At 35.8% G+C, this 22,683-nt stretch overlaps 1 protein-coding gene across 1 annotated transcript in view; it reads left to right on the forward strand.

The window, feature by feature from the left end:
* Positions 1 to 256: 256 nt before the first annotated feature.
* Positions 257 to 22,683, forward strand: part of TLCD4 (TLC domain containing 4) — a 38,729-nt gene continuing 16,302 nt past the window's right edge. The window contains exons 1-4 of the mRNA XM_065894943.1: positions 257 to 411; positions 4,369 to 4,458; positions 6,206 to 6,264; positions 8,453 to 8,547. Coding sequence (XP_065751015.1) covers positions 257 to 411; positions 4,369 to 4,458; positions 6,206 to 6,264; positions 8,453 to 8,547 — 399 coding nt within the window. The remainder of the gene's footprint in view (positions 412 to 4,368; positions 4,459 to 6,205; positions 6,265 to 8,452; positions 8,548 to 22,683) is intronic.

Here is a 22,683-nt window from a genome sequence, read left to right on the forward strand (position 1 = left end):
TGACATTTATAATATTGAAATCGTTAAGGTAATAGATCTTCCCCTCTTTTAAGTACAAATATGAGATACATGACAGATAGCTGGTAAAGGCTTAAAATTCATATAGTTTCCTTGTATTCTTACATTTGTGCGAAATTAAAATAAATCACTAAAAATACAACCACATACTCTTTTAAAATTAAAAATTAATTTAGGTGTATTATGAGCAATTTAAAGGATTTCATAGCCAACATTTCTCTTAACAGGTTGAAGAAATATGGATACCAACACCATATTGGTCATCAGCGCTGGTTTTACCAGCTTTTTCACCTTTCAGCTTCTTTTCCACTTTGTAAGTTATTGGTTTTCAGCAAAAGTTTCTCCAGGTTTTAATAATCTCAACTTCGAAAAGAAGATTGAATGGAACTCAAGGTAAAGCATACGAAATGTAAATGACTGATTAAAATATACCTAGTCTTTTGAAATAAAATTATGCATTTAAAATATTTCCAAAAAGTCTTTTTCATTTAGGATCTAACAAAATCTTAGGTCAAATTTTTTTATTTGACATTAGGAATAAAAGGAAAGACAAGTAGATAGATCTCATACAAGAAAAAATTTTCAATTCTTATTCTGAAAGATGTTAGGAAAAATTTATTTAACTGTCTAGGGAAGAGTTAAGTAGACTCTGGCAGACTGTGGTGGAAGGCACTGTTTTGCATTCTCCTCTGAAATATTTATGATAACAAACACATGTTCTTTGGAAATGGTAACAGAAGTAACATTAGTTGGCTGTGAGTAGCCTATATATAGTATCGGGCTGGCTTAGCCCAACCTAGGACAGTTAAACACTACACACCGAAGAACCTGGTGCACGGTTAGCACATGTCTCTCTTTTAATGAACTTTCATTTTAATTCATAGCCCTCCAGAATCTGTTCTTTTGTTACGTAATTCTAAAGTAAAAATTGCTTTTTAGATCTTTTAAACAAAAAAGTAAATGGAAAACGAATAAGACATCTAAGGATATAGAAACCTGCCAGAATTTTAATTAGTTGGTTTGCAAATTTTTTGTGTGTGTGCAACTCATTAATCTCTCACAAGGTTTCAAACACAGACGGACTCTGATGACTGCTTCACTTGCTTTAGAGCATTTCAGATGCCCAAACACCTCTGTGCATTTGCAAAGCTCAGTGAATTAGAGCAGCTATGGGATACTGTTTATTGTTGAAGTTAATGCTAACTATAAAATGAACTCAGCAGATCTCCAAAATTGCTATAATTATTTTTTCATTGAAATTTCCTTTCGGAATTAAAAACTTCTGCCAAAGTCTATTTATTTGAGGATGGTCATATGTGACCTGAAATGCCCTATCTATTTGAGCCAACTTATTTTGTAGGCATTCACTTTTATAACTCAGACTGTGAAGAAGACTAGTTGTTTTCTTCTGCACCTTACACTGATTTGTCTGGTTCGTACATGTTATAGCTCTTCTCCCCAAAAGTGAGAATTATTTCTCCACATATTTTTGAAAAGTAAGAGGTATGATTCTTTTGTCTAAACAATAGCACAAAAATATTGTTCAAATGTGGGATACAAAAGATACTAACCACTATTTTGTAAAACCATTTCTAACATGAAGATAGATTAGTTGGGGAAGAGAAGGAAAGGGATATGGAGGGGGACATTCATTTTCTGCGACTAAATTTTGAACTGTTTTCATTTCCATTTCAACATGGTTAAGGTAGGTAAAGGCATTTGAATCTTGGTGAGCTGCAAGCCAAAGAAACAGGGAGGGTACAGATAGATAGAAGCAAAGGTAAAAATGAAATGAAATGATGCAATTGAGAAATACTTTGCATTATTCAGTCTTATCACTGCCATTCTATGAGACACGGAATCACCATTTGGGAAACTGAGTTCCCATTTGAAAAAGGAGTCTGGGATTATATGATTCATTATGCTATTCAAATACTATTATGCTATGCTATTTTCTCTCAAATTTACTCCTGTTTCCCACTCCAGCTTGGTTTACATAGGACTTAAACTGTGAGGTGGAGAGTGCAAAGAAGGAAAAACAGTTGGCTGCTTTTTGAATACACATGTATGTCTTGAAATCCAGATTCCAGTCTTAAAACAGACAGATCAACACAACCCACATTAATTCTCTCTAGTAATCAGGAAAGAGTCTCTGAACGATGAGTGGCCCAAATCGTCTAGTAGTAAAAGGACGGAAGGCAGAAAAGCTCTCCAGAAAATTCACACCTGAGAGTAACAGTTGAGTTAATAAGTCAGAAAATCTTATACTTAATTGTTACTTTTTCTGCAGACATACATACTTATAGATGTTATTAACATTATATAATTAAATAAATTTATTATTTCCACTTGCTTTCCTATGGCATGGAAAGTCCTGTTGTGCTGAAATATTCCTAATTTTTAAATCTGCTTCTTCAAAATATAACTCTTTTGTCTGATTGTGCTATGTAATTTCTGTTGGTAATACTCATACAACTTGCGAGTGATTACATCAGTAATTTTAAAGTGCTATTCTAAAATTGTCATTACTTCCTTAAAAAAAAGAAACCAACGAACATTCCTTTTTAACCTTCTTCAAACAAAATTGAAATATTTTATCTTGGTGTTTTTTTTAAGACCCTGAGGAATCTACATTTTGCTTTGCCAGGAATCTGATTTTAAAGAATGAAATATGAAATTTTCACTAACAGAAGTTTCTGAACGTATAGACTATTAATACAGAATAGCATGTAAGCACAGGGTGTTTATTTCTCCTGTTCATTATAGTGGGAGCTATTTGATCCAAGTAACATGTAACTTTTCTCTCGTGAATTATATGCCATTTCCATCAGCTGAGGGCTTGTAATTCTTCCCTTTTACCATATAACATCTCAACAGAGTAGGGAATTTGAGGCCTGAGTATCAGGAACAAAAATTCAGATTTTTTTCCAAAAGGAAACTTTTTGATAGAAGATTACTAAGCCAACAGGTTAGTAAAAGGTTATGCTTTTTCCTTTAATAGAATTTTTGAATGGCAACAGAAAGCTGGTTGTCTGATTATTTAGATGGCATGTTTTATTTGAGATCAAGGAACTTACATTTTTATCTTGCTATGTTCAAATGGAACACAGGTGTGCTTGGCGTGAAAATTCCAGACTTGTAAACCAGGTTAATTGGGTTAATTATCACACTTCAAAATGTATTTTGGTATTACAAAGGACTCAGTGCCTTTAAATTAGTGAGACTCTTTGAGCATTTAAAATATGATTTGATTTAATTTGATATGTTTACTTAGGACCACATCATATATTAGATCAAGTATATTGATTTTTCAAGTTACAATGAGACTTTTTAATATCAACTTTGTATTGGTTGATATATTTCACTTACTTTTAACGATTTGGGTCATATTGTAGAGAGATTCATTGCATACCAATTAATTTCTAAAAAGAAAACTTTGCTATTCCTCTCATCCTTTGTTTTAATGAAGAGAAGAGAAACTTCATTACCCATAAACTTTTTCATTATGTGAGTAAGCATATAGTATCCTGTATACAGTTCTTTAAGTAGGATATCATAGAACTTGCATATTGGTTAAGTCATTAAATTTTTAGCAAGATATGTTCATAGAAACTGATGTTTTTCAACTAAAAGTTATTCCTTCTATAAAGAAAATGCCACGTGGATCATGTGAACATTTTGTTTTCACTTGGGCATTTCTTTTAAAAACAGATTTTTTCTGAATAAATTCATGGTCCTCCATTTTTCTATTTAGAAGTGATTTCATAATAATGATGAGACACTAATAATAGCCACCTTAGCTTTCTCACAGATTTGTTACAAGAATCAAGTACAATAATGTGTGTATTAAAACTGAAATTTCCAAGGGAATACATTTTCATTTCATGATGCATTCCAATTCTGATCCATGAATATGGAGTTCGTTAAGGCTAGTAGATTTGGAAGTCATTCCTAACTGATTGGAGCAGGAACTAATCCAGCAGTGATGCTGCTGGGGATGGAGCAGGGTGTAGGGTAGTATGCTTACCAAATGCCATCTGTTTGCACAAAACTCTGTCAACTGGTTCATCAGATATGCTTGTGCTTTAGACTCTTTAATCAATAAGTGATTCATCATTTATCTAGCAGGAAATTGTAGACCTGGGCATCTTTCTTGTTATTGATTCCAAAGTAAAGTTGTGGTCCTTGGATTTCTAAATAGCAATTTTGTATTATATTCTCAGAGGTACTCCAATCCTATATTTAAATGCTTCCACATTTAACTTCTTCAGAGTGTTAAATGACTTGCCAGAATTAGTTAAAATTTATTGCAGATTCTAAAATCTTTGTGTCTATTTCATCTCATTGCAGGGTAGTGTCTACGTGTCATTCTTTGGTGGTTGGGGTTATTGGCTTGTACATATTCTTGTTTGATGAGGCTACTATTGCTGATCCACTTTGGTAAGCTGTTTCTTTCCAATATAGTCAATTTGACTTATATTTTGATTTTAATTATTAATAAGAACGTCTCTTTACTTTAAAACAGAAAATATATTGATGGTGTATGGTTTGTTAAAATGCTTGTGTTCAGACATATTTCAGCAAGGTGCATTAGAATGATTTATTTTAGATTTAATACAAATAATGAGGGCCATTTTGCATTAGTATTGCAATTATTATCCAAAACAGGGAGAATATGATGATTGTGTAAGCGTTTATACCGTGTTAGTGAGTGAAATCAAGTTATTGTAAACACTGTTCTGAGCAAAAATGAGTTATTATTGAGATAGGATAGTCAGATAGATAGGATAGACTTAGTCTTTAAATTTATGTTTGACCCATCATTTGATATCAAAGATAGGAAAATGAGAATTATAGATGTCCATGTGAGAGGAATTTAGTACCACATGAGATGATTTGAAGCATGAGTAATAATTATGTTTAGCCATAACACGATAATTTGTAAGATGATTTGTTTTGAAGAATTTAAATGTCATTCCAATGGCAGAAGTTTTACAAACTGTACTTCCTGGCATTATATGAGAAGACTTAGTTCAGTTTAGTTTGAGGGATTGGGAGTGTTTTGAAAAAGCACTGCACAGGGATGTGATAGACGTGGGTTCTGAGGGATGTGGGGCAATTTGACCAGGTCTTTTGGCCATCTCTATTTGACTGCAGTTATGTTGTTTTTTATTCATAAATATGGAATTATGCTGGTCAGAGTTATACCAGTATTCATACATTTTCACTGAGAAGGTATTTTTCAAAGTGAATTAATTTAGTGAATTTCATTCCTTGACCAAGTTTTAATGTGCTCTACCTAAACAATTGCTACTTTTTTTTCATATTTTTATTTTACCCACATGATTGTCAACAGAACCAGTTGTTTTGGGAAGTAAATTTTATAACAGAGATTTGATTCGTTGACCAATTTGTCCTTATCAAATTTTTACCTATTATATTTTTTGATATTTTAACATTTTCTTAGATACCATAATTTATTCCAGGTCCAATTTTCCTGGATCATATTTACAGATCACAATTTGTAAAGAAGACATGACTTCTACTAAATATTTCCACTTGTAGTTTACCTGTTGTCAGTTTTATTTTATGTTCATTTTACCAGTAGTTCACATTGTCAGATAAAGGACTGATCATTTGTATCTGTTTCTTGGAGCCAAGAGCATGAGCAGGGCGAAAGTGTAGGATCTTGATATGTGTAAGGGTCGAAACAGCAGGATTAAATTGTTCTGTTCCGATCATTTTCTAACTTGTGATAATAGGCAAATCTCTCCAGTCCTCAGTAAAGTGAGGGTGACAGTATAGTGCCTCTAAATCAGGGGCAGGCTAGATGATTTCTTGAGGCTATTTGAGTCTCTGATTCGGAATAAGGAATCAAAACAACAACCACCAGCATCTGGAATTCCATTTGAGTCCTTTCACAAACAAATCATATGAGAACACACTTACAAAATGTTGTCTTTTGGTAATATTATTCTCATAAAACTTTGGGCTAATAAGTATAAGCAATTATGATTATTGCAGTTAGAAGCATTATAGCTAACACAGTACCTTGTGCAAATGACAAGTTACCATTTGAGCACCTATAGAGAACATTTAAATTATATTTAAATCTCAATAGAAAAAAAAGTAGCTGTCATCTATAACCATGTGCTAAAAAAAGGAACCTGTTTTTTAATATTTCTAGGGGTGATCCATCTCTTGTGAAAGTGAATATTGCTATTGCTTCAGGCTACCTCATTTCTGGTATGTGATATGTTGTTCACTGTCTGTTTCTTTTTAGACTACTTATGGAATTATGCAAAGAATACATACATAGTTATGCTTTTGGTTTATTTATTTAAGAAGCAACTTTTAGGATCCATACTGAGGGAAAAAAATATCTGCTGTAATGGTAGAACATGAAACATTTTTCATGTTGGCTCTCTGGTTCTCAAAGATCAGAGCTGTAGAGTGGGGCCTCAGTTAGGCCTGGATTTTTTTTTTTTTTTTTTTTTTTTTTACTAGTGATGGTTCCTTTTTGGACTAAAGAGCTGCTCAGGTGCAATTACCATGACGCTAAGGAAGTTTAAGCCTCGGGGTTCTCACTTGCAAGGGCCCTTGAAATGTGCTCCCATGGTCATGGTTTTGTATTGTTTTGGTAAGATTTGCGAAAGTAAGGTATTTTAGTCATAATCAGTTAAGATCGTGGACTCTTTCTACTTCACATTTCCCTCTGTCATATTTTCTCTCATGTTGAATGAGGTTGGAATAACCTTTTACACAACGAGACAGAGAGGAAGTTAAGTTGAGAATATGCCATTTAAACTGCTCTTTGAAAAGACATTTTGGACTGTCTCAATAAAACGAGAAATAAGAGATCTCTGATTTGGACATTTATGCAAGGAACCCTATTTTGTAATTTTCAAATTTAATAAACAGCTGAAAGAAAATCCAAGTAAAAATAATGGACTATGAAACAAAAGTGATAAAGATGAGGGATGGACTCGGTAGAAAATTTTCTGCCATCAAGAAGTGAATTGTAAAAAAAAAATTAGATTAAACCAAAACACAGTAATTTATTAAGAGGAAAAGATACACTTGGGATAGAAATAATGAATAGGCTATTGGATTATTCAATGGCCCAATTAAAAGAAGAGTGTATCTTGTGGACATATTGGGAAAAGATTTGCTCTTTGGCACAAAATGCTGTCATTGACAAGGTTAACACAAAATTTATGATATGCCTCATACACTGGTTAGTGAGTATTGTCAATTCAGAGAGTAGTTACTACCCAGGAAATCTTGTATGAAAGAAACTTGATAAAGATTTTCTCAAATAAGGTAATAATTCAAAACACTTAAAAATAAGTTATGAACTGAAACAAACTTTCTAAACCAAGCTGAATGAAAGGTGAATTCTTTTATTCTCTCTATAGAAAATATTATAAGATCATTATCATATAACTTGGTGACCAAAGAATATACAGCCAAATATAGGAAAAATGTATCTAGAGAAGCATATCAGGCAGTTAATTACTAATAGTTCTAAATTTTCTTGATTTCCACATTTGTGGTATTTTTTCCTCTCCTTAAAATTTATAATCTGATGATTTCTTTTACCTTTATATATATTCACATCTAGTTTTGTATTAGTAATTTTTATTTTTTATAAAAGAAGCTCCTCATGCTATAAGCTCCAAACCCACAAAACCTGAATCAGACTCTGGTTTCCATCCATGATAGCCATTTGTTTCCAGGTTTAAATTTCATGTTTAACCATTTGGTAAAGAAAATACTTGTGTTCACAGTTTGAGATGTTTCTGTTTTATTAAATGAAACAATTTTCTGAATTGTGGTATTGATTTAGAATTTAAAGAAAAATGGATGCCTTGAGCTCTTTTTTAAGATATCTTTTTAATAGTTATAGTTCTTCGTGTTTGGGTTTTCTTTTTTTTTGCTATTTTGATATTTAACCACATTCTATGTTAACTTTAAAATTTTTTTGCTGAATTTGTGTTATACACGAGTTAGTCGTTTTATACCTTTTCTGAGATCGTCTTATCCGTTTGAGTTATTATAGTGACAAAAATCAGTAATTTAGCCTTATTTTAAGATTATATTTATTCTGTAATATTTTCATTTTATTTAACCCTTGTAACAAGTTAATTTGTTTATACTTTCAACAAATACGTTACATTACATAGCTATATGCCTGGCACTGTGCTGGATGCCCACACTTGGCCCTCTTCCTAGAGAAGTCCCAGTAGTGCAGGGGAGACAGTTATCTGGAAGCACATACTTCGTGGTAAAAGGGGTAGTTGAGCTCCTGATGTACGAGACGAGTGCCGTGGGCTCAGAGTGGACTGGGATGTGATGTCAGGAGAAAGTTAAATACACTTGAAAAACAATGAAGCTTTCTTCCTGTGTAATATCTTATTTTTCCTTGTTACAGATTTGTTGATTCTCATTTGGTATTGGAAAGTGATTGGTGACAAGTATTTTATAATTCACCACTGTACAGCGCTGTATGCATACTACTTTGTACTGGTGAGTGCCAGGATTTACAGTGGTCTGACAAGCAGACAAGATTGGGAGTAATGACTCAAGGGTGAAGATAAATCTAAACATACAATTCTTAATTTATAAAGATCAACCCCAAATGCATTCAGGAATCACTCTTGTGATGTTATCCTGTATATTAACGAAAATAATAGCTTTACTTACGCGTTTGTATTAGTGCGTCTATTTGGATTCACACACTTTGAGAAAGTCAGATGACCCCAATTTCCTGAATGTTCACTCAAAACCTTTAGGATCATGTGGCTACTGATATTTGTCTGTCTTTTTAGATGCATGTCTGTTTTATCAGCCGGAGCTAGGTGTATATTCCTGTATAACCAGCTGAAGTATCTCTTTTCTGTTTAATTTCATATACCGTTCCACGTACAAGCCTAGTTACACTGGAGTACGCTAGAGCAGGGGTGGAGGGGGAGGGGGAGGGGGAGTCTTGTTCAGAGGCTTCATCAGAACTTCCAGACTGAGCTAATAGAGGATCCAGCAAATCTGGGGCACTAGTGCGTATTAACTTTTATTTCTAACATTATTTTAATACATTATACATTTGTAAATTAGCAATTTTATATCCCTTGCATCTTTGTTAGGTTTCTCCTCAATCAATTATTTTTCAACCTAGATAGACCACCAAACCCAAGATAGATATTGGGAAATAATAGACGTATGTAAACTCGAATAGTATAAATTTTATGTAATACGTGTGGTATACCATTCCATGTTTTTCCTGTTTTAAAACATAAATGTAACCACTGGCTTTTTTTTTTTCTTATTTGGTATTACTAAAATCTGTATATCACTGGACATTTGTGACGATTTTGAGGGCTTTTAAAAAAACTCATACAAATGTGTATTAATAATATTCTTCTATTTTTCTTTATATTGCCCCACACAAGGATAGCTGGTGAATAAGACATCAGATTACATTATTTCTGCAAGAATAAGATACATCAAAGTATCTCTTTATATCACCCATTTAAAGTTATAAGTCTAAATAATTAATGTAAATGTTTTAAAAACTATGCTGGTTTTAATGTTGTAAATAAGTAGGTATTTATAGGATCCCAGTAGGGATCCATAATCACTTTATTCTTCTGAAGCAATAGGCTGTTTTTACTGGCATTTCCTACTGTTTATCTCCTTGTCTTCCTTTTTAGATTTTAATACATTATAATTATAGGTAGTTATAACATATAGACTTCTACCTTTTACAGGTCTTAGATAGTTGCAACACATGCCCTTTGTTTCCTGAACACTTTTGCTAAAGAGACGTGGAAACTGACTAACAAAATATTGGTTGACTCAGGGAAGAATATGTGTAGGTACTCGTGTGAGTTTAATATCCTGCTGCAGGTTAGAAGTATAGTCTCTAAACATGAGTCACAAATAATCGTTGTGCTATGAAAAGAATATAAGCTGGTGAAAGATAACAGGTCATTTACATGCATTTGTAAATGTGACTAGTATGAACTGCTGTTCTCTCTCGGCCACTGAAGTCACAGGCTTGGCAAATGGCTGCTGTGCATGGAATGGCAAGTTGAATATTTCATTATGTGGGAGGAATACTGTTTTTCTCTTTGGACTTTTATGCCTTTATAAAATGTTAGTGAAGTGAATGCTGGATTTTTAAAAAAGAAATTAACTTTATTTAGTAAAGTTGATAAGAAAATCAACTGCAATTTTTTCAAGAGATGGTGGCTTTTTTGATATGTCTTCCTTTGTTCTATTGTATGAAATAAATGAATGGTATGAAAGAAAATTATCTAATTAAAGTGAATCTATTCATAGGGAAACAAAATAGAAACAAAATTGATGAAATAAATATTTATAGATGTAGAGATCCTATGTCATTTATAGATCTTACATTTACTATTTGAATATAAGAAAATTTTTTCCCATGCAATGAATTCCCAGGTTACTTTGTGCATTTTAAGTAAGGCTAACAAAATACCGACAGCAAGTACTACTACTATTATTATTTTGTATAAACTTTTATGAAATTCTTATCCCTTATGCAATGAGAACTGACATTTGGAAAGCACTTCGACTTGATACTTCTGCAACTATTTAAGCTGTTTGTAGTAAGCTTTTTTTCTTAAAAGATTTTCTAACTGGAACTAATTAAAACTTAAAGTGAAGAATAGAGGCTAATTACCTGTAGGTTTTAAATGTACGCCCTACTGAATAGTTGAATGTAAATAACAACTTTACCTTATCTGACGTAACAAAAGTAAGTCTTTTTTTAAAAATTTTTTTGCGGTATGCAGGCCTCTCACTGTTGTGGCCTCTCCCGTTGCGGGGCACAGGCTCCGGACGCGCAGGCTCAGCGACCATGGCTCACGGGCCCAGCACGGGCCCAGCCGCTCCGCGGCATGTGGGATCCTCCCGGACCGGGGCACGAACCCGTGTCCCCTGCATTGGCAGGCGGACTCTCAACCACTGCGCCACCAGGGAAGCCCTTTTTTTTTGTTGTTTCTTTTTTTTTTTAAGTAAGAGTCTTTTGAACTTAGGGTATTGTAGGTTGTAAATAAGTTATATAATGTCTTGATCCTCTCTCTAATATATTTACTGGAGTTTTAAAATTATCTCATGGAATAATTTAGAGCTTAAGAAATCTTCTCTTCTGCCTACATAGAAAGGTAAAAATCCTACAGCTTTTTTCTCGATATTCAGCTTTCATCCCTTGGGCAGGATACTCATTATCAGGGAAAATATGACAGGTTAATCTCTTATCATAAAGGAAGTGACACATTTAGGCTTTAATGTTCTATGTTTAGGGATAAACCATCCTCTTTTGTTCTCCCTTTCTGACTTCTTGGATAACGTTAGTTTTCTCTTGCATTCCTTGTGAATCACCTCCTCTCCCCAATCAAACCACATCTTTAGATACTGAGCTATAGTATATTTGGAAAACTTTTAAACTTGACAAGAAAATCACTGAGTCTCTGCGTACTTTGCCAACTCTTCTGCATCTTTCCATTACCCTAGGGTCTAATCATTAAACCATTCTGCTGCAATTTAAGAAAAAAATTTGGTTTCAAATGCCCCTTGTTACATTTATTTAAGGGTATTAGTATTAGGTGTGATACTTTGAAGGTGAAGATTTTTGATTTTTGTTTAATATTTTACCCCAGTTATCTATGTTTTAAAAACATTTTGCAAACAATTGTGTATGAAGTGGTACTGAAAAATGAGATTCGTTATGTAAGTTAAGGTAAAGTTGTAATTTACGTCAGGAGACAAGAAGTAGAAAAATACTGGTCTTATGTTTAGTCTAAACAAAAATTTCCACAGTGCTGTGAAACAAATGCCATGACTCACTAACATTTTATCATTAACAGTGTTAAAAAAGAAAAACTACTGTTTTAAGGTGAGTTAAATAGTGTTGCATGTTCTCAGTTACACTTAAATAACGTATTTCCTTTTTTTCTCCCATTAAGATAGCCTTAAAGAAAAATTTTAGGTAACTATAGTGGCTGTTACAGCAACATTTTAAGATAAGAAAATTTCAAAAATTAACTTTTCTGTAGACTAGGTAGGTATTAAAAATAGGCACTTAATATAACTCACTAAAGCAAGATTCACTAGTAAGGTCTTTGTGATTTCTATTTCCCACTAAATTTATATATAATAAGACATCTTAAGAATTTAAATCAAAAATATTTTTAGAAGTTGTATAATATGTTAGATAACTTTTTTCCTACTGAAATAAAAGATTGATAGCTTTCTTATACAGTAACGAATGATAGACTAGCAGAAGTAAGTCTTAGAAATTGTTTTATTAGTATTTCCATAGCTCACTTATACAAATCTATATAAAAGCACTATGATACAGTTAGTTTATTACTTTTACTACTAACTGAGGGATTAGCCATGGTAAAAATATTAAGTGCTCAGTTTTTTTTCATAAAATATGTGTTCTATGTGTGTGTATATGTAAAGGTACATACATATTCCATACAGGTATGTGTGATTTTGGTTTTGGAATTTGTTTCAGTATTTCATTTTTAATATAGAATACCTGATGTGAGCATTTCTTTCCCATATTTCACGAACATAACAAACCTCCTCTAAGGCCTTCCTCAGTTTCGGTAAGGAGGAATTCTTCTCCTTCTTCCTGCTTCTGTGTTTACTGCTTCATGCTCTTTTGTGGGCACAGAGCATCTCCTCAGGTATGCATAGTGGGATTACCTTAGCAGAGTTGTGTCCCTTTCTTTCTCTAAGCTGGCCTGATTTTTTGAAACCTATTTCCCTTTAATAACCAGGAAAGAAAACAGTTCATGTATTGGACTTGATGTGTGATGATAAAATAGATGTCAGTGAAGAGGATTGCCATGTCCACCCCCTTCGTTATTTTGTTCTTAATTAGGTTTTTTAAAAAGAAATCTTATCATATGATTCTTCTTACATGAGGTAACTAAAGTAGTCAAATTCCTAGAGACAGAGAATAAGATAGGGGCTGGATGAAGGGGGTGTTGGGAAGTTACTGTTTATGGGTAAGAGTTTCAGTTGGGAATATAAAGAAGTTCTGGAGGTGGATAGGTGATATAGCAGGACAACAACATGAATGTACTTAATGCCACTGAACTGTACACTTAAAAGTGGTTAAAAGGGTAAATTTTGTGTTATGTATGTTTTACCACAATAAAATAAAGTTTAAAATATGCAAGCTTATCAATTAACTGAAGCAAGGTTAGGAAGAGGAACTAATAATATGTTGGATGATGTATTACATTTTTTAAAGTTTCAGGCTGGAATAATAAGCTGAAACAAATAGATGGAACCGAATAGTGACGAATGTCAAGTTTTGCACTTGGACTTGACAATGTATAAAAAGAGAGGAATGACTGGGAAGTGGCAGACGACCACAATTGTAGTTGTGCCAATAGCACGTCACATCTGCTATAAAAGAAAGCTGTTTTTAAATGTTTACTCTGTTAGGGGAGGTACAGTATCCAGTTCAAACAAATTACAGTTTCCTAGTTAGACCATACTCACAGCATCTGGAGTCTCTAAAATTGCATATGTTCTGGGGCGAGTTGCCAGATAACTGTAGAGGGGAGATTAGGTTAGGTGGCTATTGCCCTCGGATAAACAACTGAAGGACCCAGAGAGGTCAGCTTAGAAAAGATAAGTTGTAGGACAACTACATGGCTTTGAAATGTCCTTGGAAATGTGAAAGGACTGTTAAGTGGAAGAGGAAGTAGACTCACTCTGATTTAATTCAGACATTGGAATTAGGACCAATGGGGATGGTAAAGAAAGGTAGGGGAGACTGCTGTTTTACAAAAGAGACATTCCCAGTGAATAGATTATAACAACAGCCTTTTAAAGTGGTTCTTTTTACCATAAGATATCTTCAATCAGATAGATATAATAAGTGGAAGCTTTAGGTCGGAGCTTATACTAAATCGTCTTTAAAGTTCTATAAGTCTGAGATTCTGTGATTCAACTGTTTTGATGAAATGATTGGATTTAGTTCTAATACTGGAGAGCTAGGCAATGGGCAAGTTAAGAATAAGCTACGTTTTGTCACCAAGTTCTTAAGTAACCCAGGGAGGAAGGGGTGAAAGCAGCTGGTCTGCAGATCCATTTACTTCCTTGGGAGAAAGGGAGGGGAAGAAAAGAAGGCAAGTGACCCAGCTCTAATCTCCTTGTTGACAGGACCTTTGGGTGAATAGGGTATGTACCGACATTTGTTAGGAGAAAGAGGTCTTAACTCTGGAATGCTCTTAGCCTGTTCCTGGCTAAGGATTCCCTATAGTAAAGAGAACCCAGGCTCTGTGAGGCCTGGCTCTTTGGAGAATGTCATGTAGTCTGTACAGTTGTTTGGAGGTATAAAATGGAGATGTTTTATAAGATAAACTCTCACTGCATGTGAGGAACTTGGTGAACCTCACCTAGTAGAGCCTTCACATCTTCTGGGCCAGTGCTGCTTGTTCAACACAGGAAGGACCTGGCTTGCCAACTGCCCTTCACGTCCCAAGCCTCTCTCTACTTCCTCTGAATTATCTGATAGCCTCTATCCTTGTAGTAGTTAGTAAAGCTTAATTCTAGGTAAGATCACTGTTTCACATGAGCCAGATTGGGCAATCCAATCCGGTCCTGTGTGTTAGCTCAAACCTTCAACTCTGTCTTATAAGTAAATAATCAAAAACCTTGAATGATTAAAGTTAGGCAAAGAGTAATTAAATATAGGGTGGATTTTGTTCCCAAATCTCATTTCTAGATTCATGGTGCTCTGAAAGGGTTTCCCGTGGAAATGTCCTTAGATTACGGGTCAGTCTAAATAGCCTAGAAAAAGTACCTCATAATTGCTACAGTAGAACATAGTCACATTTTTATATAAACCCCAGTGCCCATAACTTACCTCACACCAATTACATAGCCCTAGTGGTGGGAAAGTGTGCCCATCCCACTCCAAGCCATTGATAGTGGCACGGTATTTAGTATCATGCTAGCAGTAGTAAGTGCATAATAATTTTCTTTATCTTTCTCCCTCACCTTCTAAATTCCTGACCCTAGCCACTCTTGGCTGTTAGGAAATTAAATGTCCTGTGATAAGAAAATCCAGATTTTCATAATCACTGGCTGAAAGGAAAATTTTCTTTTAAGCTCTGGAAGGGATCAGACAAATCTTATTTTGTTTTCCCTCATAGAGTCATGCAGAGGCCATGGCCAGTATGAATTTTACTATAGGCAAATCTCCTTAAAGATAGATGGCAGAAGTGGAAACACCACATTGACCAGAGTCAGTTGTGAGTTTTGCCATAATTTACTAACAGTAAAGTATCAAAATGTATAATTTATTAGAGCTGAATTAAACCTGTCCTCTTATTAGTGTCTATCTCACTTGTATTTTAGTAGGTTTTGTTGGTGGGGTAAGGATAAGGTAACAAGGGATTATACATAACCTGAATCTTATCTAATGGCCACCTGTGCCTGTGGAAGCCTGTGCCACACGTGATGCTGACTCTCATGGGTGAACCGGATTAAACAGGTCGAGAGTCATTGATGAGCAGGATCAGAGACTATGGAAGCCAGGCTACTGACACAGTTCACTGGCTCGCAGTGGTTTTGAACTGAGGAGGTGGTGGTGGGGAGAGGTAAGGAATTAAGAATACGATAGCTACCTAATTCAGTCCCGCAGGTTCCGAGATTTAACTATGGGAAACTATCTTTAAAAATTCAAGTAACACATCACCCAGTGACAACTCTGTAATGCTATAGCAATTTAGAAAATGGAAAGATGAATGTGTTAATTTCCATTTTTTTGTCTGAATATGCATGTTTATAAAAAAATTCTGAGTTTGTAGACATACAGGGCTTAGTAAGTATAACGTTTTCTAGGTCTGAGTCTCCAGAGATAACTACTGACAATACTTATGTATATTCTTGCAGTTTATATAAATTGTTCGGGAATTTTCATATATATATATATATATTTGTGTTTCTTTAAAATTTTCCAAGAGAGCTTTTGAGGTAGATGAGACTTAGTCTTCCAAAACAAAAGATAAAAGCATGTTTAGATCAGCAGAAAAGAGTAGGGAAGCCTTTCTAGGTTGGAAAACATGAGGAGAAGAGGTCAGATCTTCATGGGTGGTAGGAAGGACTTGGGTTGTCAGCCTACGGGATTCATGTGGGCTCAGCGGTGGTTGTACGTTTGGATGAGTCAGATGGGGCTGCCTGATGGAGTGAACATTCTAACTCATCAGGCTTGCGTTTTACTTTTCACAGAATTGTTGTAGAACCTTTGGCCAAAAGATAACTTGATGCAGTTGGCATATTAGTAGAATAAATCTGGTGGTGATAACATAGGAAAAAGAAAGCTGCGTGGGAGAAGATCTCTTTGAGGAGGTTATTGGAATAATGTAGATGATAGATTATGAAGAACGTAACTTTGGTGGTTTTATTAGTGAGGAAGAAACTAAACTAAAAGCCATTTTGTAGTCAATAGGTCATGGTGACTAATTTTGGATTTCAGAGAAGGAAGGGAAAGAAGAAGGCAAGGTGACCCAGGGCACTAGAGAAATGTGCGACCCTGAAGGAAATGGGAGAAAGAGTTTGGGCAGGAATATGGTTGTAGATGTTGTGAGGTTTGTGGTGATACATGGTTATTCCAGGGGAGAAGGGCCCATGTGCCATTAGAAATAAGGTGTGTCTTGTTGGGGGAGGGCGGTCAGGGTCAGGGACCAGAAAGAAGGTTGGTCCTGTAAAAGAAGCAGAGGAGAATTTCAGAAGGGTAGAAAGAAAACCACAAAAGAATACATTTGGAAAACAGTGGTTAAGGCCCCTTCCAGCAACACTGTAAGTTAAAAAGCTATGATAAGTAATGTACAAGCAGAGGGTATTTGAAAAAATTAATTAGGTCATTCATTGTTATTTGAAGATTAGAATATATTGACAAGCAAAAAAGAAAAAACAATGTCCCAGTCCCACAACCCAGAGACAACTATTTATATTTGCTTAATTACCATTTACATTTAGGAGTGTATCCTACTTGTATATACGCATAAGTAAAAAACTAGCATTCTGGGTATGAATATATATTACAAAAATGGGATCAAAACCAAAAATTTTAAATTTGTTTTACATATTGAAGTATTGCATACAACAAAACAACTCTGGTAATCTTGTGTCAGAAAGCAAGGAACCTATCAAAGGCTAAAAGGGTCTTGTCAAAAAGACACAGGAACCAACGTGATGGCTCTCACTTTGGTTAAAAATGTGACATTTTGATCATCAGTTAGAATACTGACTTTGGCCAGTGAAACCCATTGACTCGTGAGATCTTAATTATATTGAAAAAAAGAAAAAGAAAAGAAGAAGGAAGAAGGCTTGGTGGTCCTTGCACAAGGTCTCATGTGGGTGCTGTTAGGTAGCTGTTGGGACTGGATCATCTAAAGGGTCAACTGGGTTGAAAGGGGCTCATTTAAGTAGCTGGTAGTTGATGCTGGCTTCCTGCTCGGACATCAGCAGGCTCGTTGCCTAGAGCTCCTGTATGTGGCCCCTCCATGTGGCTTGAGCTTCTCATAGCCTGGCTATGGTGTTCAGAGAGAGAGCATCTCAAGAGTGAGTGTTCCAACGGACCCAGGAGGAAGTTGCATGGCTTCTTATGACCTAGCTTCAGAAGACCCAGAACTTCACTTCCACTGCATTCTGCTGGTCAAGTGAGTCACTGAGGCAGCCCAGATTCAAGGGGAGGAAAGTAAGACTCCACCTCTTGATATGAGGAAGGGAAGGAACTGATGGTGGTCACTTAGGTGACTGTCAGCCACCTCTTGATTTGTCAATGTTAGACATGTTAATTATCTTCTTGCCATGATGGGTAAGAATTTAACACTCACACTTCTGTTTTCCTTGCCTTTTTTCCCATGTAGTTAAAGTAATTTGATTTTCTCTCTCCGTTCCTTTGGAAACTTTAAACACTTTTATTTCTGGTTTGTGGCACCTCTGGATCCTTTAAGGTGAAGATGTCTGTGCTTCTGTCCTTCTATCCACTTCTGTCACTCCCACTGTGCTTCCCAGTTTCTGTCATTTGTTCTTGTATTCTTGTATCACCAAGATTTTAAAATATTTGCCTTTTATTCTATAATCATATTGTTTTCCTTTATATACAGTTGATCCTACACAGAGAAAATAAAGTGTTTATTATGACTGTATTAAAATAGTTCACTGCACAACCAGGATTACATTTCCTGTCTAATTTTTGCTTCGAGTTTCTAATCGCCTTCCTTTTTTTCTTGTAACATACGCCTTTGTCTTATATTTGAGTTGTTCCATATCTTGGAGGATAGCATCCCATCTCTGCAGTCGTCTTTCCTCCAGATACCTGCCCCTGGAGCTCTCCATTCTCCTGCTCTCTAGGTCTGCTACTTGATGTCCCAGGCTTCCTGCCATTACTCCCCTGGTTTGGGGTCACTGTTTCCTGCATCCCATATGTCTTGGTTTACTGACACGTGCTGCAGCATATCCTCAAATAATTGTCTAAGAAAGAGGGTAAAGGAGGTTTACTCTCTAAGTCTTCAGCAAGTTCTGAAAATGTTTTTATTTTCAGGCCATTTGGTTCTATCATTATCTCTGTTGATGGCATATGGATATATAATCATATTTAATCAATTCCCTATTGTGTGTTTGTTCTCAGTTTCACTATTGTGTACAACTTGAGGAAACATTCTTATGTTTTCATATTTGTGCCTATACATAATTATTTTCAAAGACTAATTTTGTGGGATTTCTGGGCAAGTGGTATGTACATTTTTAAGGGTAGTGACATGTTCTACTAAAATTCTCTTTAGGAAGGTTACCCTGTCCCCTCAAAGAGATGTATGTGCGTATGTGATTTAACTGGTTAACGTGTAGAGATTATTATGTGTAAATGGTTCTTTTCATCAAGAGATTCATTGGTTTTTGTTGTTGGATCTGTTTGTTTTTGTTTTATGAATACTGGCAGTTCATAGGGCTCAGAAACTTTGAAGAGGGTGGGCCAGAATTTTCTGAGCAAATTGGAAACGGTATCTGGAAAGAAGATAGACATGTACTTGGACAGTCATTAAATATTTGAAGGGTTGTCATATGAAAAAGAGATTTTGGCTAGCCAGGATCAGGAGTAGGACTGGCAGGTGGACGTCAAAGAGGGTACAGTAGGGCTTCCCTGGTGGCGCAGTGGTTGAGAGTCCGCCTGCCGATGCAGGGGACGCAGGTTCGTGCCCTGGTCTGGGAGAATCCCACATGCCGCGGAGCGGCTGGGCCCGTGAGCCATGGCCGCTGAGCCTGCGCATCCAGAGCCTGTGCTCCGCAACGAGAGAGGCCACAACAGTGAGAGGCCCGCGTACCGCAAAAAAAATAAAAAATAAAAAGAGGGTACAGTGTAGTTCTGGAACTTTTGGAAAGCTGCTTTAGGAGATGCTACTCTACTCACCATGGAGTTGTCCACACTGGGGGGCAACCTGGAAGAGCTTTTGTAGAAGGGATTTAAAATATCTGTGGGTAATTGAAATAGGCAATCTTCAGAGGCCATTTTAACTCTACCGTGCTGTGATGGTCATGAGCATAAACTTGTGGTGAAGAATTAAGTTTGGGTTGGGTGCAGTATAGTTGTGCAAAGTGAGGTAAAAGGTTGATATAACCTATTGGGTAAATAAAACAGGTGAGTCTTCTCTTAGAAGTATTTATTTTCCTTTTCCACCTGGATTTTTTTCTGCAGCAATTAGAAAGTAACGTTAACTCCTTTTGGAGGAGTGATTATCAATATGATTGATCTTTTACAGTAAAGTAGCAGTAGTGAACCTACATTTAGTCCTTACTAATGGTGATGGTGATCTGTCTTTCTTATCATCCATTCATCATCATTATTTCAGGTGTGGCCCTTAGTCCTGTGTAGTCATCCAAGGCTCAGGGATCAGTGACTAGAGGTGGAGGCTTCTGTCTAGGAAAGAAGGAATAGGTCCTTTTAGGACTTGTTCAAACTTATTTAATCTTCTTTATAGCTATAGTAAGAAAAATTACCTGGTTCAATTTCACTTTTAACTTAATTTTTTTTAGAGTGCCTTTTCTGTTTTAGTATTTTTCCTGTTTGCCATTAGTGTGCATTTTGTCTTTTTAAATTAAAAGAAAATCTATTTATTTATTTACTTTTGGCTGCATTGGGTCTTCATTGCTGCGGTTGCACGGGCTTCACATTGTGGTGGCTTCTTTTGTTGCCGAGCACGGGCTCTAGGTGTGCGGGCTTCAGTAGTTGTGGCTCACGGGCTCTAGAGCACAGGCTCAGTAGTTGTGGCGCACGGGCTTAGTTGCTCCACGGCATATGGGATCTTCCCAGACCAGGGCTCAAACTCGTGTCTCCTGCATTGGCAGGCGGATTCTTAACCACTGTGCCGCCAGGGAAGCCCCTGCATTTTGTCTTATTCTCACATCAATTCTGTCATAAAGATGGTATTCTGCCTGTTTTACAAATGGAGAAACTGAGGTTTTGGTCAGCTTTGCCCAAGGTCACTTAGGAGAGCTAGGGTTCAAATCCTGGCCTGCACACCCCAGGCCCATGATCATTCATTAACTATCCCTGACTCCCCAAACTTAATTGCTTAATTATAATGAATTGTCCAAATAGAATATCTGCAGCGAAACAGATATTTATGGACTGGTTCTCCAAAACTGATGATCATTGAAGAGGCCACGAGGAGCTAGAAAAGGATGAACTCTCGGAACCTGCATTGCTTGATGTTATGTGCAGATTGTGACAAAAACTCATACAGTGAAATAATGGCTCATTTTTTGGAAATAAAACTGCTTCACAACTCAAAAATGGGGGCTTCCCCTGTGGCGCAGTGGTTGAGAATCCACCTGCCAATGCAGGAGACACAGGTTTGAGCCCTGGTCCAGGAAGATCCCACATGCTGTGGAGCAACTAAGCCCATGTGCCACAACTACTGAGCCTGTGCTCTAGAGCCTGCGAGCCACAACTACTGAGCCCGTGTGCCACAACTACTGAAGCCTGCGTGCCTAGAGCCCATGCTCTGCAACAAGAGAAGCCACTGCAACGAGATATGCCCACGTGCCACAACGAAGCGTAGCCCCCGCTCGCCGCAACTAGAGAAAGCCCGCGCGCAGCAATGAAGACCCGATGCAGCAAAAAAAATTAAATAAATAAAATAAATTAATTAAAAAAACAAAACAAAACACAAAAATGTTACCAGAAAAGGGTAGCTACTTAAATAGTACTTTTTTTTTAAACTAAAATTGTAACTTATTGGAATCCATCTAGGGTACTCTAGAGCGTCTTATAATGATAGATATTTTAGAAATAGATGGCATGTACGATGAATTTATACATACAAATGACCTTACAAACAGCTGATCTACCAGAGCAAGCCTGTAGATACAAAGTGGATAGATACTCTTAGAGAGCTGGAAACTTAATTCTTATAATTCTAAAAGCCTGCTATTGCTAGTAAGTAAAATTTTATGTATTTTATGCTTAAACACCTTTGTTGAGAAAATACTTAGCTTGAGATCATCATACTGGACTGATAACAGTAATGTGGGCCTCTAAGAGCAGAGTTACAAGTGAAAGTGAATTTTACATTTAACTGTAGTTGTTTCACTTCTGCAAAAAAATAAGGCTATCCTAAAGGCCGCAGGCATTTCAGAAAAGTATTATTGGAAAAGGAAATAAGGAGTAAAAATATCCTACTGTGTCATGGATAGAAAGATATCATTATTATTTTTTTATTAAATACAGGTAATAACTGTTTAGTCCTATTGTATTTACATTCTCCTTTTTAAAAGTCTTACATTTATGCTTCTCAAAGACATAAAAAAAAATAATGTAACCTACTACGTTTAAATATCTAACAAAGAAAAGTAAAAGGCCAGAAAGAAACATTATAAAAATATTATATTTTTCCACAATTTTATTTGTTTAGTCCCACTATTAATTACTAATTGCCACCATTAACTGGTCCTGTTGTTTAAATAAATGCATTTATTGTAACAAAAGTAAATAGTACAGAATAATATGTAAATTCAAATTTACACGTATTTCTGTGTTAAAGTGATAACGCACGTGCGTAGTTATTTCCCGTGTATTGTCATGTGGCTTTGGACTACTGTGGCTGTGTCTGGTTGACTCTGAAATGTTGAGCATCCTCCTCTCCCACCACCTCTGTGTACAGTGCTCGTCTTGGCCACTGTCTTTGTCTCTCTGCTGTCCTCCTCTTCTTCCTCATCACCCATTTCAGTTTCACTAAGGACAGTGAGTTTGAGATTATAAAAAGTTTTAGATTCATTTTGGAAAGCTAACTCTTGCAGTCCAGCTCTCAGTTTTTAATCCCTAAAATAATTGACATAGAGAAGAACTGAGAATCTTCAAATAAAAAGTCCATTCAATATGATTTTTTTCATTATTGCTTTATATTTTTCCCATTTGGAAGGCAGTGTGGTATAAACAGTAGGAAAAGTATTTCTGAAGTTCTGGTATATCTGATGTTTTGAGGGCAGGTTCTTTTGGTGTGTAATCACGATTTAATTGGAAGTGCTAGAATGACTCCATTTACCTAGTAACACTTAAAATTACGTAAAATTTTTGGAATGTATACTTTCGGTTTTCTTTCT

This window comes from Phocoena phocoena, chromosome 1, assembly GCF_963924675.1.
Source record: "Phocoena phocoena chromosome 1, mPhoPho1.1, whole genome shotgun sequence".
NCBI classification, from domain to species: domain Eukaryota; kingdom Metazoa; phylum Chordata; class Mammalia; order Artiodactyla; family Phocoenidae; genus Phocoena; species Phocoena phocoena.